The sequence below is a fragment of the Trichechus manatus genome, unplaced genomic scaffold (genome assembly GCF_000243295.1).
Source record: "Trichechus manatus latirostris isolate Lorelei unplaced genomic scaffold, TriManLat1.0 scaffold00053, whole genome shotgun sequence".
NCBI lineage: Eukaryota > Metazoa > Chordata > Mammalia > Sirenia > Trichechidae > Trichechus > Trichechus manatus.
Genome location: NW_004443989.1, coordinates 12,557,906 through 12,572,643, shown reverse-complemented (window position 1 = coordinate 12,572,643; position 14,738 = coordinate 12,557,906). Strand labels below are relative to the sequence as shown.

The 14,738-nt window shown below is 50.8% G+C and overlaps 1 protein-coding gene across 1 annotated transcript in view; it reads left to right on the top strand.

The window, feature by feature from the left end:
* Positions 1 to 14,738, top strand: part of FANCA (FA complementation group A) — a 52,032-nt gene that overhangs the window by 22,314 nt on the left and 14,980 nt on the right. The window contains exons 15-27 of the mRNA XM_023732600.1: positions 851 to 961; positions 1,944 to 2,039; positions 2,120 to 2,179; positions 3,167 to 3,255; positions 3,979 to 4,039; positions 4,124 to 4,173; positions 5,282 to 5,358; positions 8,024 to 8,131; positions 8,520 to 8,674; positions 8,985 to 9,055; positions 9,364 to 9,460; positions 9,786 to 9,973; positions 10,863 to 10,959. Coding sequence (XP_023588368.1) covers positions 851 to 961; positions 1,944 to 2,039; positions 2,120 to 2,179; positions 3,167 to 3,255; positions 3,979 to 4,039; positions 4,124 to 4,173; positions 5,282 to 5,358; positions 8,024 to 8,131; positions 8,520 to 8,674; positions 8,985 to 9,055; positions 9,364 to 9,460; positions 9,786 to 9,973; positions 10,863 to 10,959 — 1,260 coding nt within the window. The remainder of the gene's footprint in view (positions 1 to 850; positions 962 to 1,943; positions 2,040 to 2,119; positions 2,180 to 3,166; positions 3,256 to 3,978; positions 4,040 to 4,123; positions 4,174 to 5,281; positions 5,359 to 8,023; positions 8,132 to 8,519; positions 8,675 to 8,984; positions 9,056 to 9,363; positions 9,461 to 9,785; positions 9,974 to 10,862; positions 10,960 to 14,738) is intronic.

Here is a 14,738-nt window from a genome sequence, read left to right as displayed (position 1 = left end):
GATGGCCGCTCACAGGCTTTTAAGACCCCAGACACTACTCACCAAGGTAGAATGTAGAGCATTGTCTTTATAAGCTGTGTCATGCCAGTTGAGCTAGATGTTCCGACGGGGTTCTTTAGAAGGCCACTTTAAAGGCCGCTTGTACCCCATTCCTCTTTTTTGTGACCGTGTATGAACTTGTCATTTAAAAACCCACCCAGTTCTCCCTAGGAGTCTGGTTTCCTGCCACTACCCTCAGTGGGTTGCCTTGTGTTGAAAGCTCACCATCTTCAGGTTCCAAGAGGTGGGCGGTTATGGGCTGCTGGGCTGAGCTGAGCTTCTGTCTGTCCAGTGTCTGGAAGAAGATATGTGGTCGTTGTATCATCTACTTGTTTTTATTCCTTTTATTTCCTCGTGCTTCTCCCTAGCTCTATGATGTCAGGGTGATGCCCATGGTGGCTGTGGACGAGGGAGGGGCCGCTGGTCCTCACACTTTTCTTCCAGGCATGGGCGACTTGGGCCAACCCCACGCAAGACCCTCCCTCCCTCTGCCCAGCACTAGGGCTGCCTCAGATCCGGGTCAGCTCTGGTACACTCACTGCTCCTCGTCCGTGTGATCTGCAGAGCTGGTTGCCCAGGTGACCCTGGCTTCATGCCTGCTGGATCACTCTTCTGATGAGTCGAGGTGCCTTCACAAGTGACTATGTGTTGTTATCTGCTGAATGAAGACGCCTCACGAGGGCAGTTAACACAGTCACCGAAAAGGAAGGGCCACAGTACTCGTTCCTGTGACAGGTCGCCATTGGCGCGGTCAGTCACAACAGCAAAGGTCGGAGGGTCACTGCCAATGTCATACCTGTGTCCCCTCCAGGCCACCTTTGGCAGTGCCCGTGGCCCCCACAGCCGCAGCAAGAAGGCCCTAGTGTTTCTCTTCACGTTCCTGTCGGACCTTGTGCCCTTTGAGCCCCCCCAGTACCTGAAGGTAAGAGCCACCACGCTCCCTGCGTACATCCATCTACTGCAGATGTGGTCCCTGCCAGTCTGAAAGGCCTCAGGCCATCCCCTCTTCAGCTTGTGATAACACAGGGGTGCATTCCAGGCGGAGTGTCAGTGGAACCAGTGAGACCCCAGAGACCTTACTGTGTCCGTCCCTGTAAATCAAGACGTCATCACCACATTGGTGACTGGTCAGAGTGGACCCAGGTGCCTGAGAGCAGGTGTCACCATCCCAGGGAGCAGGAACAGCAAGTGCAGTGTGACCCAGCTTTGTTTTTAAAAAACAGTCTTTTTACCTGCAAGGAACAGAGTCGGGAAGATGTACCCCAACTGCCAGGGGCATCTCTGCTTCCATCTCAGTGCCGACTCCTCCGTCAGCCCCTCCTCCTCTCTCAGCCCTTCTGCTCTCTCAGCCCCTCCTCCTCTCTCAACCCCCTCCTCTCTCAGCCCCTCCTCCTCCTCAGGCCCCTCCTCCTCTGCCTCTCCTCCTCTCAGCCCCTCCTCCTCTCTAGCCCCCTCCTCCTCTCTCAGCCCCCTCCTCCTCTCTCAGCCTCCTCTACCTCTCTCAGCCCTCTCTCCCCAGTGTGTATTGTCAATCTTGTGGCCTCAGACCACCTGTTAAAAAACATCAGAGCAGCCCTCAGGAGTTGACTTTTTTGTCATTGATTCCATTATCCTTCTGGGGTCAAACACTTGGAGTTGGCCTTGATGCCTCTCCTGGATGGGGTTGCCATCTCTTCTGCCCTCCCTGTCCCTGTGGGGCTCCTCTGCAGAGCACTAACCCTCCCCACATGACTGTAGCCAGCTTGCCATGGGCACCAAGGGCCAGCTGAGTTGGCATCCTTTCTGGTCCCAGCCTAGGCAGCTGCCTGTGTAGCTGTGGGTTTCAGAGTCACGTCCTGCCCCCTGCGTCCTTGTGGGCTTGGGAGTGAGCTCTCTGGCCCTCACCTGCTGTGTCTTCTCCTCAGGTGCATCTGCTCCACCCACCCCTGGTCCCAGAGCGGCTGCGTCCCCTGCTCACCGACTACATCGCACTGGCCCGGACGCGAATGGCCGACCTCAAGGCAAGTCACACAGCCCGTGGACCCTGACCCACAGGTGTCCTGCCGCCATGTGCTCAAGCTGCTGTCTGTCTTCTCCAAAGGTTTCTATAGAAGACATGGGGCTCTATGAGGACCTCTCATCAGCGGGCAGCGCCACAGAGGTGAGCTAGCTCAGCTCCAGAGGGTGCGGGGGTGGCTCGCACTGTCTTCCCTCAACCCAGAGTGACCTGTGAAGCTCCGCCTGCGTCCTCTGGCACTATGAAGTGGATACTTGGACCTGTGCAGGCTTGGGGCTGGTGTGTCCCTGGTGACAGGTACCCCGCTTCTTGTGCTGTGACTTCCCATGTAGGAGTCAGTACTGTTGGGAGGAAGTGCCAACGCACAGGCTTATCTGGGGCCCCAAGTTGTGACCTCTCAGATGTGTTGTCCTCAGAGGGCTCGGTTGCTGGGGTTGCTCAGATGTGTTGTCCTCAGAGACCTTGGTTTGCGTTGGGCTAGAAGGAGGGGTTGTACTTGTCTCTGAAGGACAAGGACAACGTAAATTGTGTTTATAAATCATATTGCGTGCCTGTCACTGGTAAAAACAACTTTTTGTAGTTTTTTAAGACTTTTTGTACCTTAATGTTACAAGTCGGCTGAAGAACCCTCATTAGTGCTGTGTGGTACTAGACGTAAACATTTCATGGAACTTTCCATTTAAAATGCTTTGCTGTTCAGAAGGTACCATTTCATAACTGTTTTAAATCTCTTTTCCATCTGAAAATCTTCTTTGATTAGGACTCTACTCTCTGGGGGGATGGGGCAGAAACGAGAGACGAGAAGGGAGCACAGAACTGGGTGCTGGGCAGGGGGCCGGAGATAGCCAAGGGGTGCAGTCAGAAAAAGTGGTCCTGAGCCCCTCACTCACAGAACTCCCGAGGGTGTGGGCTGTCACCCAGGGTCCTCTCAACCCTGGGTCTGAGCTTTCCAAGGGCAGGAAGCAGCAAGAGAACCCCTTCCTTCGGTCTTCAGAGGTTTGTGTAAATGCCTGGACAACTCACTGTGCTATACCCTCATCACGTTGGCATTTACCTTCATGTCGTGCAGAGGTACAAGGGGCAGGCTTTTCTTCTGATTTCTCTGTTCTTCCCTCCCACGCCAATGGGCAGCCCCACAGCCAGGCACTCCAGGACGTCGAGAAGGCTCTTGAGGTGTTCACGCACACGGGGAGGATCCCGGTTGCTGTGATGGAGGCCAGGTGGGCATGCAGCCCTGGACGCCGGTGCAGCGCCTACACGTGTTGCCTTATCATGGGTCTTGGCTCATGCTCTGCTTGTGGTGGTGCTGTGCATCTGAGCTGGGATCCTGCACCTGGTGGAGGCTGAGAACTGGGCTTTGTGAATCTGAAATGTTTTCTTTCAGAACAGCCTGTGGGCCCGTCTGGCTTGATGGATGGGGATGGGTCCCACGAGCAGCAGCAATGGTGTTTTACTAATGCTGTACAGTGACCAATACGAAGACAGTGTAAGGGTTGAACAGTAGAATTTCACTAAATTTGGTTTGGTCCTCAGACACCTTGAAATCCAGTTGCTGCCTGTGTGGAGCAGCCTTTTAAGAACCTGATGCTGAGGAATTTGAACTGATCCCGGTTCCCAGGACACTGAGATCAGCTCCAAGGAAGACATCCACAGTGGCCCAAGATGAGACAAGCTGTAGCCCTTCCAGGGTGCAGAGGGGGGCCATGTCCTAGGGTCATGGGGCCGGGGGTGCAGAGGGGGCCACGTCCCAGGGTTGTGGAGTTGTCACTGGCACAGACTGTCCTTTGCTGATATGTTCCAAAACAGTGAAAAAGATCACTTTACCCTCAATATGCCATCCCAGAAACGCGGTTAGCCTGGTACCCCCGACGCATCACGTGATGTTCACTGGGTTCTCTGCCCTGACTGCACACGTCTGACATGCCTGCTACTCTGTGTTGCAGCATATTCAGGAGGCCCTACTACCTGTCCCACTTCCTCCCTGCCCTGCTCACGCCGCGTGTGGTCAGTATACTACTCTGTGAGCGCGTGGCCATCTGTGAAGAAAGTGCCCTGTTTGGAACCCCATCTTTTTTCTTCTCCTCACAGCTGCCCAAGATCCCCGACCCCCGTGAGGCCTTCATCGAGTCCCTAAAGAGGTATGCAGAACACAAGTCCACTCTGTGGTCCTGATGGCTTCTTAGTAATGCAGAGAATCATTTCATCATGTGTGTGTCTTATTTGTAAAATATTGGCTCAGAATTAGTTGGTTGAGATTAGTTGGTTAAGGTTGTTCACCTCAGTTTCCCCTCAGGGCTTGGAGTCCCTGCCTTACTCTGGTTCTCCAGGGTCTGTCATGGCATGGAGGATAGCTAGGTCTGTGGTTGGACCACGCGTCTTCTCAGTTACAGTGCCCAGGCCCGTCACGCATCTCCAGTGCATCTTCTTAGTCGTGGTGTGCAGGCCCCTGTTGTGCGTCTGCCCTGCGTCTCCAGTGTATCTTGTTGGTCATGGTCTGCAGGCCCCTGTCACACGTCTCCCCTGCATCTCCAGCACGTCTTCTTGGTCATGGTGCACAGACCCCGTCGCACGTCTCCCCTGCATCTTCTCTGTCACAGTGTGCAGGCTCCTGTTGAATGTCTCCCCTGTGTCTCCAGTGCCCACTGGAGACCTCGCATGCAAATGGGGTGACAGTCCTGCTTGTGTTGGCGGTGCATCTGTGCAGACCTTCCATTCTCTCAGACCATGCTGGTGGTGCAGGGGTCCTAACTGAGCTGACGCTGCATCACACAGACAACATCGACGGGCTGCCTGGTGCTTACAGATCCTTATCATGGGACTTTGTTTTTATAATTCTGGGTTCTTTTAATGGCATTGATTGCGTGTTTTTCTTAGTGTTGTTTGTTAAAAGTATTGTAAGTTTACTGTTAAAATTTGGAAATTACTAAAAATTGAATGGAGGTTATAAAAATAATTTTTTCTCTCACTACCCAAAGATAACCCCTGTTGGCATTTTGTGGTATGGCTTTCCAGTTATTTGTGTATGACATGCTATGAAACACCACGTGCAGTTAAAATCCATATCTAATCCGTGCATACTTAATGTTTTTTCTGAAAACAGGATCGTGTTGTACTTACTGTTGTATAACTTATTTAAATTTAGTGTATCATTTACTTTTATCTTTTAATAGTTTGTGAATTGTAAGCTTGAAAATTAATTTGAGCTACAGTTGAGCTGATTGGGTTTCGTGTTTTCTTCTCATCCAGAGCAGATAAAATTCCTCTGTTTCTGTACTTGGACTATCGCCAAGCCTGTTCCACTGCTGAGGAGAAGAAACAAGAAAGTAAGGTCAATTGATGGTCAGCTCAGTCAGTCCACCTCGTGCCTTCCATCTCCCTAATCCTAGAACATCAAATCAGTGACTCATCTCGCTGGGTCTCAATGGGTCTCACGAGATGATATGATCACACTGGACCAAACTGGATCTTGCTAGATGACACTGGGTCTCACTGGATCACTAAATCACACTAGATCTCACAATCACACTGGGTCACATGATCTCATTGATCACTCTGGATCACTAGACGGGCCAGAGTGTGGCTTTGGAGGCTGCCAACTGCTGGGCTCCACCGTCGCACTGGGCGGGGCTCTTTTTGCAGCTCTTCCCTCACAGCACCGTCAGCCACTGGCCTGTGCCTTGGGGGCCCGAGGTCTGGCTGCCTCTGCACTGCTCGGAAAGCGTCCTGTGTACACAAAACCCCGCTTTGTCACTTGTCGCCTGTGCCACACCGAGGTGCACATGATTTCTGTCTGCTTGTCCTGTTAGTGCAGGTAGGCTGCCTGTGCCATGGCTGTGGGTGCCTCTGAAGCTGCTGCAGGAGAGATGTGCATGGTGTGCCCATTAGACAGTTTGGTTCTATAGTGTGAATTTGGGATTTTTCTGCTTCTAGGAAATAGAGATGCAGATGGAGATCAAATCTATGAAACTGAGTCAGTGAGGTGTGGGCTCAAGCAGCAGTGGGTGCTGTCATTGGGGGTCCTGCCACCCCGCCCGTTCTCCAAGGCCCTGCCTGGTAGCACGGGCACAGGTGAGGGGTGGTCGTGAGAGGTCTCATCCCTCAGTGATGCCACTGTCTGCTTGTTTGAGTCCCTTCTGCAGCCACAGGGCTAGGGGTCTGACTGGGATGCTTTGCCACGCAGCCCGTTTTCTCACTCCATGTGCTGAGACTCCTGTCTCTTAGCTTAGGTGAACACAGCCATGGAAACCAGGAGACTGTGAATAGAGGATGGAGGTGCAGAGATCGCGCTCCTCTTTGCACCAGTATGAGGCTGCTCACGCTTGTGCTCAGGCATTGGGAGTGCTAGGACCAGTCAGCAAGGTGTGAGGTCTCACCCTCCCAGAGCTGTCTGCTCTTGACCACACAGTCCTCTCTGACCACACGATCCTCCCTGACCACACACCCTCTTTCACCAGGCAGTCCCTCTTACCTCAGGGTTCTACTTTTGGGGAACTTCTAAACTGTTTTGTAATAGTTTACTCAATAGGGTATAAAAACGGCGTGGAGGCAGTATCTGACCTCCTTTAGTTTCACAAGGGGGAAGGAGAATCAAGATCAACAGCCCAAGGCTGATTCCTATGAGGCGGAGGTCAAACGTGCCTCCTCTCTCCTCCATCTTTACCAATTCTGACACCAGCCATCCCTCCCAAGGCACTGTCTGCTTCTCTGCTGGGTCCAATAATTCATTGTAATGGCCACAGAGAACTCACAGACAATACTCATGATTATGAGGTTTATTAGGCAAATGACAGGTTACAGTTCAGGTTTAGGAACGCTCAGGATACAATTCTTCAATCAGGACAGCTCTTCTCAGCCATGCCTGCAGGCAGGTCTCTCTCTGGCCCTCAGCCCTTCAGCCTGGCCTCTGCCCTGCTTGGGTAAGTGTTACAAAGCTCTTTTAGCTCTGCCAACCAGTGCCCAGAGGCACTCTGCCAGCAAGCCTCCTGACCAAAGGCACTCAGCATTCTCCTTCTGTGGGCCAGGAAGCCCACTGCACTGTCTCATGCCAGTCTCCCCTGCCAGTCTTTCCTGGTGCTTTTTCTCTGCCACCACTTCTCAAGCTCTCCCTCTCTCTATCCTGGTTCCAGAACTTCTCAGGGCACGGATTCGGGGTCCAAAGGACACGCTCTCCACTCCTGGCTGTTCTTCCTTGGTGGTGGTAGAATCCTCTCGCTGCTCTGGAATTGGCTTTCTTTTAAGGCAAAACTGACCAATCCCCTTGGTGGGTCACAGTCGGCCTTATTTGCATAGTCCCACCCAATCACTTGGGTGGGAGTTATAAGACCATGACTAGAAAGCACACACAAAAAATCGATCAGTTGCACCACATAAGGCTTATGAAGAGAAGCCTTTAAATTCCTGCTTACTTTTGGCTTCACTTGGTTGAGCTCACATGAGGGCTACTGTGTGCCAGGTGAGGCATGCTGATTCCTGATGCTTCTTTCCAGCAACACTAGAACTGGAACTTGTACTTCTCAAACATGCAGTGTATCTTCCTTTTAGTAACATAAATGCTCTCTTGAAGGTTTGAACAACACATCTTCTTTTGAAAATATGTGCTCTTATCCCATTTCTTTTAGTAAAGCTGGTTAGTGTTGTAGAGTGACGGGAAGAGATGGCATCGTCTCTTCTGGACTCCTTCTTGGTCTGTTTCCTAATGTCCTGTTAGAGAGATGGGCTTGGTGACACACTGTCCTGCCCCTGGCACAGCGCTGGGCATCAGGGGTCAGTGCTTTGCCTCTCCATGGCCCACATGCTCGTGGTGGTGGTACCACATGAGCGGCTTTCCCTGTAATCATCCATAAATGTCCTACTCAGAGAGGGGCTTCCACTGCCACTTGGAGACTCCAGTGGTGGCCATCAGCATGGAGGACCAGGAGGCATCTGCTGCACTCTGCACATGGACAAAGGGCCCACAGTGACAGTGTTCCTCCTGCATCTCTTCTGCAGCCCCCGTAGAAGAGGCCGAGCCCAGCTGTGCCAGCGGAGCCCTGGGCGCACTTGAGGCTGCGCTGGGAGGGCTCAGAGCCGCAATGGTGGACCCTGTGCGGCATGACGGTGAGGATGCCGTAGGCTGGGCATCTGCCATGGTCATGGCAGGAAGGTCCACATGGTGTGTTGTGGTGGCTTGAGCTCTTGGCCATTGGCTGCTTGCCAGCTCTGTGGTGCAGTGACTAATGCACGTCCCCTGCTGTCTCAACATTGAGTAGTCTGTGTGTGGCGCAGGGGGCACATGTCCTCAGGCTAATTGCCAGCGCACCTGCAATGAGAAAACACCTGCTCTGCAAGCTGGGTTGGTGGAGAACATCGCACCCTCTGAGAGGGGATGGGTTGCTCTGGGGAGCAAGGGATGAGGGGGCCCACTTGAGATGGGGCTGTGCTGTCAGCGGGCAGCGTGGTCTCAGCCCCCCTCCTGAGCCTCCCTCCCATCTTTGCTCGTTTGCAGTTGTGTCTGCCCACATTGCCACGATCTCTGAAAAGCTGCGCACTGCCCTGGACCCCAGTGAGGACAGCGTCAAGGTGCCAGAGATCCAGCTTCATGTTCCTACTTCAGAGCTCGGGAAGCCCGAGCAGGTGTGTGTGGGGTTGTGGGTGCAGTGGGCATGTGCAGAGGCGTTAGGTGTGCAGGGCATCTTCGTTTTTGTTTGCTTTGCAAGTGGGATGTATGTGGGATGTGAGTGACGCTCTGTTCTGCTGACCTGTGTGTATTTAGAGAAGGGTAGTCATGTTTTTTACAAAGACAACAAGCTGCTGTGGCTGTGGCCTCAGGTACTCAGTAGGGCAGACAAGGCCGGACCTGGCCTGTGGTTCCCGACTGGAAACTGTGGCGTGGCCCATCCTTGGGGTGTGAGATGACGTTCTTGGCCCCATGCGCAGGTGGCAGCCTAACACCTGTCATGTCTTCTCCCAGGCCGTGGGCCTACTGCTCACCTGCTTCTGCCAGAGCCTTGTGGCCGCCTCCAGCTTCGCCCCCCTGCAGAGGTAATGTGTGCAGCAGCTCCTTGGGGGCCAGGGCTTTGCCTCTGCCCAGAGGTCCCCTCATATAGCATGCATCCCCTCATCCAAGCTCAGGCGGGAGCTTGCCCTCCTTCTGGGACAGAACGCTGCCCCTAGCTCTTGCCTGCAGACTCACTGCCCTCACCTCAGTGTCCCATTGTCCTTCCAGCATGAGTGGGCCAGGGCCACACCCAGTAACCATGTGGGGACACACAGATGTTAGTCATGCAGGGCCTGTTCCCTTTGTGTGAGGGAGGGTTGTCTGACTCACTGCTGCCACACTCTGTCCATAGGCAGGGACCCTGGGCAGCACTCTTCGTGAAGCTACTATGTGGGCGTGCACTCTTGCCTGCAGTGCTGACACGTCTGTGCCAGCTGCTACTTCACCAGGTACAGTCCTGCATGGGGCTGCCCCAGGCCAGCGCTCAGACATGAAAGCGCGCCCTCGGCCGAGGGGTGTAGAGTTGGAAGTGGATCAGTGTGTTGAGGGATCTGTTTCACCACTGCCCACCTGGAGAGGGCACCGCACCTCCTTGGGGAGGTCCAGCTCTGGGTGAGCTTGTGGTCTCCCTGCATGGAGGGTGAGGTCACTTGGCCATCCTGGCCCAGCCTCCGAGAGTGAGGGCTGCGACATTGTTCAAGAGTCCTACACGGGGCAATGGCTGCACAGTGTGTGTGGTCTTCTCTCCTGGCATGTCCCCTCTGTCCACTCCAGGGTCCCTGCCTGAACACCCCCCACCTGGTGGGGCTGGCTGCGCTGGCTGTCCACCTGAGCGAGTTGGGGCCAATGCTGCCACACGTGGACGTGGGCCTACCCTCCTCTGCTCAGGGGTTCTCTGTGGCCTCTTTCCTGGATGGCCTGCTGCCCTGCAGGACCGGGAAGTCCCTGCTGTTTTGCATGAGGTGAGTCCCCGCCTGCAGCAGCCACTACCCTCCCTGACGGCACCTGCGCCCTGTGCAGTGTTGCAGGCACTGCGCCACCCAGGACAGACCCTACAAGCACCTGACACATCTTTCCGTGGTTCATGCTGTACATATGAGTGTGTGCATGTATGTGCGTAAGAGTGTGGGTGTGTTTGAGTGTGGTCCTGTGAATGAGTGTGCGCATGTGTGTTGGTGTCTTTGTTTACAAAGATGAGATCCTGTTACTTAGCCTTTTTTAAAGTTAGTAGTGTATTGTAAACACTGTCCACGTCACTGAGCGTTTTCTCGATGTCATGGTGGCCACAACCACTCCTGTGATCCTGTGTCTGTCTGTGAGTCTGGCCATGGATCTAGACAGAGGGGTCGTGCCAGGAGTGGAAGACAAGGCTGCCACGAAGCTCAGTCACCTTCTTACACAGTGCGTTTTTCTCAGTCTGAGCCTGTCTTTCTCTCGCACTGCATACCGCATCAGGTGAGGCAGTGGGGTGTGCTGACGCAGGTGAAGAGCCCTTTTTACATGACTGTAGGAGTGGTGCAGCTGGGTCCCCCAGGATAGTCGTTGCCCTCTGTGTCCCCGCGGCATGTCTGATTTTCATTTTTGTTTCTGAATATGTCGACCCACCTCACGTGCAGTGAACACAGCTTTTATCTGCCACGATCCATGTGTCCCCATGCCTGTGCCCGTTGGGGCAGGGGGCTAAGCTCGCAGGGGAGTGGCTGGTTCATGGGTCTCACTGGCGTGAGGACTGATTATCCAGGCTGCCCATCCAGAACTCACCAAATTCGTCTTTCTAAAGTTCAGATGTACTTTTTCTCCGCTCTCGTCTTCATGTGGATCACATCTGTATACTGTAGTCTCTCTTTCCAGGTTTTGTACGGCGGCGATATCTTATGCTTTGTGCAAATCTCCCTCCGGATTCTGTGCTGCTCCGCACGACCGTTTCTCTCTAGGCCTTGTGAAGAAGGTGGGTGTGTTCATTGTCTGCCTCCTGAGTGGGCGGAGCCCGCCCCAGGCCCAGCACCCATATCCTCCCTTTTCTGTGTGTAGAGGGCAGCAGGTGACAGCACAAACACTACGAACACACCCCTTTGTTTTAAAGAAACTGATGCTGGTATTTATAAAATATTACAAAATAGACAAAAGTGCTTATAAAGTGTCTTTCTATTGAAGAAGAGTTCTAGATTTCCTCTAAAGAGCTCTCCTCCTGTAGTAAATGATTGTTGTATTTGTCAGAACAATAGGGAAGTTTAAACATGAAGTAGAAACCCTAAACGTGCAGGTGAGGGTAAGGACTTCTGATCTATAAAAAGCCCATTGCCATCAAATCGATTCCAACTCATAACGACCCTATAGGACAGAGTAGAACTGCCCCATAGGGTTTCCAAGGAGTGGCTGGTGGATTTGAACTGCTGACCTTTTGGTTAGCAGCTGAGCTCTTAACCACTGCACCACCAGGGCTCCTCTGAACTATAGTAAACCAGTATTATTTCTTTTACATGGGAATCTGCAGAGAAGCTTTTTACAGTGCAGATTCCTGGGCCTGCCCAGATCAATTAAGTTAGGACCTGGGGGCAGCTCAAGGGATCCGGGCATACCTTCATAGCTTGGCAGAAGCAGGTGTACCATGACATCCACAGTTTGCTGAGGGGCTTGGAGCCAGGTGCCTACCTTTGAGGAGCGCTGGGGATGGAGACATGGTGTGGCTGCAGGACTCCTCTTACTCATCACTGCATGCAGGCCACACTGACAGCAATGGTGGCCTCCTTGGAGCCGACCTCACACACAGGGTGTTTAAAGAGTACGATCCACCATCACCCAAAGTGTCTTCTTTGGGTCAAAAACAGCAGTTTAGAGGACATTTACATTGTCTGTGCTGGCTCAGCTGCCATGGGGGAGACGTGGCGATGTTAGCCTAGCCTCTGTCCCCAGCCCAGCTCACGCCCCAAAACGTGCGGCAGAGGTTAACTTCCTGATGGGCAAGGAAAAGTAAGTTCATCACTGGTAAAAAAAAAAAACTCCCACTGGTGAAATGCTTTGCTTATCAAACTGGCAAACTTTTTATTTTATACATATATTGCTTTTTTTATCATGCTTTAGGCAAAACTTTACAGACCAAATTAGCTTCTCATTCAACAATTTATACACAAATTGTTTTGTGACATTGTTTGCAATCCCTGCGATGTGTCATCACTCTCCCCTTCCACACCCCAATTCCCTGTTTCCGTCAGTCCATTTTTCCTGTCCCTTCCTGCCTTCTGGTCATTGTTTTTGGGCAGGTGTTGCCCTTTTGGTTTCGTATACATGATTTATCTAAGAAGCATGTTCCTCACGTGTGTTATTGTTTGTTTTGTAGACTTGTCTAATCTTTGGCTAAAGGGTGAACTTCGGGAGTAGCTTCAGTTCTGAGTTAAAAGGGTGTCCGGGGGTCAGAGTCTTGGGGGTTCTTCAAGTCTCTGTCAGACTAGTAAGTCTGGTCTTTTTTTCTCTTGTGAATTTGAATTTTGTTCTACATTTTTCTCCCACTCTGTCCATGACCCTGTAATGTGATCCCTGTCAGAGCAGTTGGTGGTGGTAGTTGGGCACCATCTAGTTCTTCTGGGCTCAGGCTGGTGGAGGCTGTAGTATTTGTGGTCCATTAATCTTTGGACTGTTATTTCCCTTGTGTCTTTGTTTGTCTTCATTCTCCTTTGCTCCAGACAGGATGGGACCAGTAGATGTATCTTACATGGCCACTCACAACCTTTTAAGACCCCAGACACTACTCACTAAAGTTGGATGTAGAACATTTTCTTTATGAACTTTGTTATGCCACTTGACCTAGATGACCCCCATGACCATGTTCCCCAGTAACTCAGTCCGTCAGGGTGTTTGAATGTGTCAGTGAAGCTTCTATGACTTTGCTTTGGTCATGTTGTGCTGATTTCCCCTATATAGTGCACTGTTTTTCCCTTCACCAAGGTTAACACTTATCTACTATCTAGTTAATGATTTCTCCTCACCAACCCTCCCCTCCCTCGTAACTGTCAAAAATTGTTTTTTTCTGTGTGTAAACCTTTTCTTGAGTTTTTATAATAGTGGTCTCATACAGTATTTGTCTTTTTGCGATTGATTTACTCACTTGGCATAATGCCCTCCAGATTCATCCATGTTGTGAGATATTTTGCAGATTCATCATTGTTCTTTATCGTTATGTAGTATTTCATTGTGTGTATGTACTATAATTTGTGTATCCATTCATCCGTTGATGGGCAGTTAGGTTGTTTCCATCTTTTTGCTATTGTGAATAATGCTACAATGAACATGGGTGTGCATATGTCTATTTGTGTGATGGGTCTTATGTCTTTAGGATATATTCCTAGGAGTGAGATTGCTGGATCGTATGGTATTTCTAGCTTTTAAGGAAGCACCATATTGTTTTCCATAGTGGTTAGACCATTTTATGTTCCCACCAGCAGTGCCTAAGAGTTCTAGTGTTCCTACAACCTCTCCAACACTTGTTATTTTCTTTTTTTGATTAGTGCCGGTAATGTCAGAGTAAGATGGTATCTCAGTGTAGTTTTGATTTGCATTTCTCTAATGACTGGTGATGAGGAGCATTTCCTCATGTGTCTGTTAGCTGCCTGAATGTCTTCTTTGGTAAAGTATCTGTTTGTATCCTTTGCCCATTTTTTAACTGGATTATTTATCTTTTTGTTGTTGCGGTATTGCAGTATCTTGTAGATTTTAGAGATTATTCCCTTGTCAGATGTGTCATAGCCAAAACTTTTTTCCCAGTCTGTAGGTTGTCTTTTTACTCTTTTGGTGAAGTTTTTTTAATGAGCATAAGTGTTTAATTTTTAGGAGCTCCCAGTTATCTAATTTATCTTCTGGTGATTGTGCATCGTTATGGTTTGTATCCTATTTATGCCATGTGTTAGGGCCCCTAGCATTGTCCCTATTCTTTCTTCCATGATCTTTATCATTTTAGGTTTTATATTTAGGTCTTTGATCCATTTTGTCTGAATTGTTGAATATTTATTTACGTGTTTATTGAACTATAGGTTATATTCTTTTTTTTATTGTGCTTTAAGTGAAAGTTTACAATTCAAGTTAGTATCTCATACAAAACTTTATATACACATTGTTATGTGACCCTAGTCCCTCTCCCTGTACTATGACAGTACACTCTTTCTTTCCACCCCGGATTTCCCATGTCCATTCAACCGGCTCCTGACCCTCTCTGCCTTCTCATCTCACCTCCGGACAGGAGCTGCCCATTTAGTCTCATGTATCTACTTGAGCTAAGAAGCACATTCTTCACAAGTATCATTTTATGTCTTATAGTCCAGTCTAATCTTTGTCTGAAGAGTTGGCTTCGGGAATGGTTTTAGTTTTTAGGCTAACAGAGAATCCGGGGGCCATGTTTTCTGGGGTCCCTCCAGTCTCAGTCAGACCATTAAGTCTGGTCTTTTTACTAGAATTTGAGTTCTGCACCCTACTTTTCTCCTGCTCCATCAGAGGGACTCTGTTATGTTCCCTGTCAGGCAGTCATTGGTGGTAGCCGGGCACCTTCTAGTTCTTCCGGTCTCAGGCTGATGAAGTCTTTGGTTTATGTGGCCCTTTCTGTCTCTTGGGCTAATACTTCCCTTGTGTCTTCAGTGTTACCCATTCTTCTTTGCTCCAGGTGGGTTGGGACAAATTGATGCATCTTAGATGGCCGCTCACTAGCTTTTAAGACCTCAGATGCCACTCACCAAAGTCGGA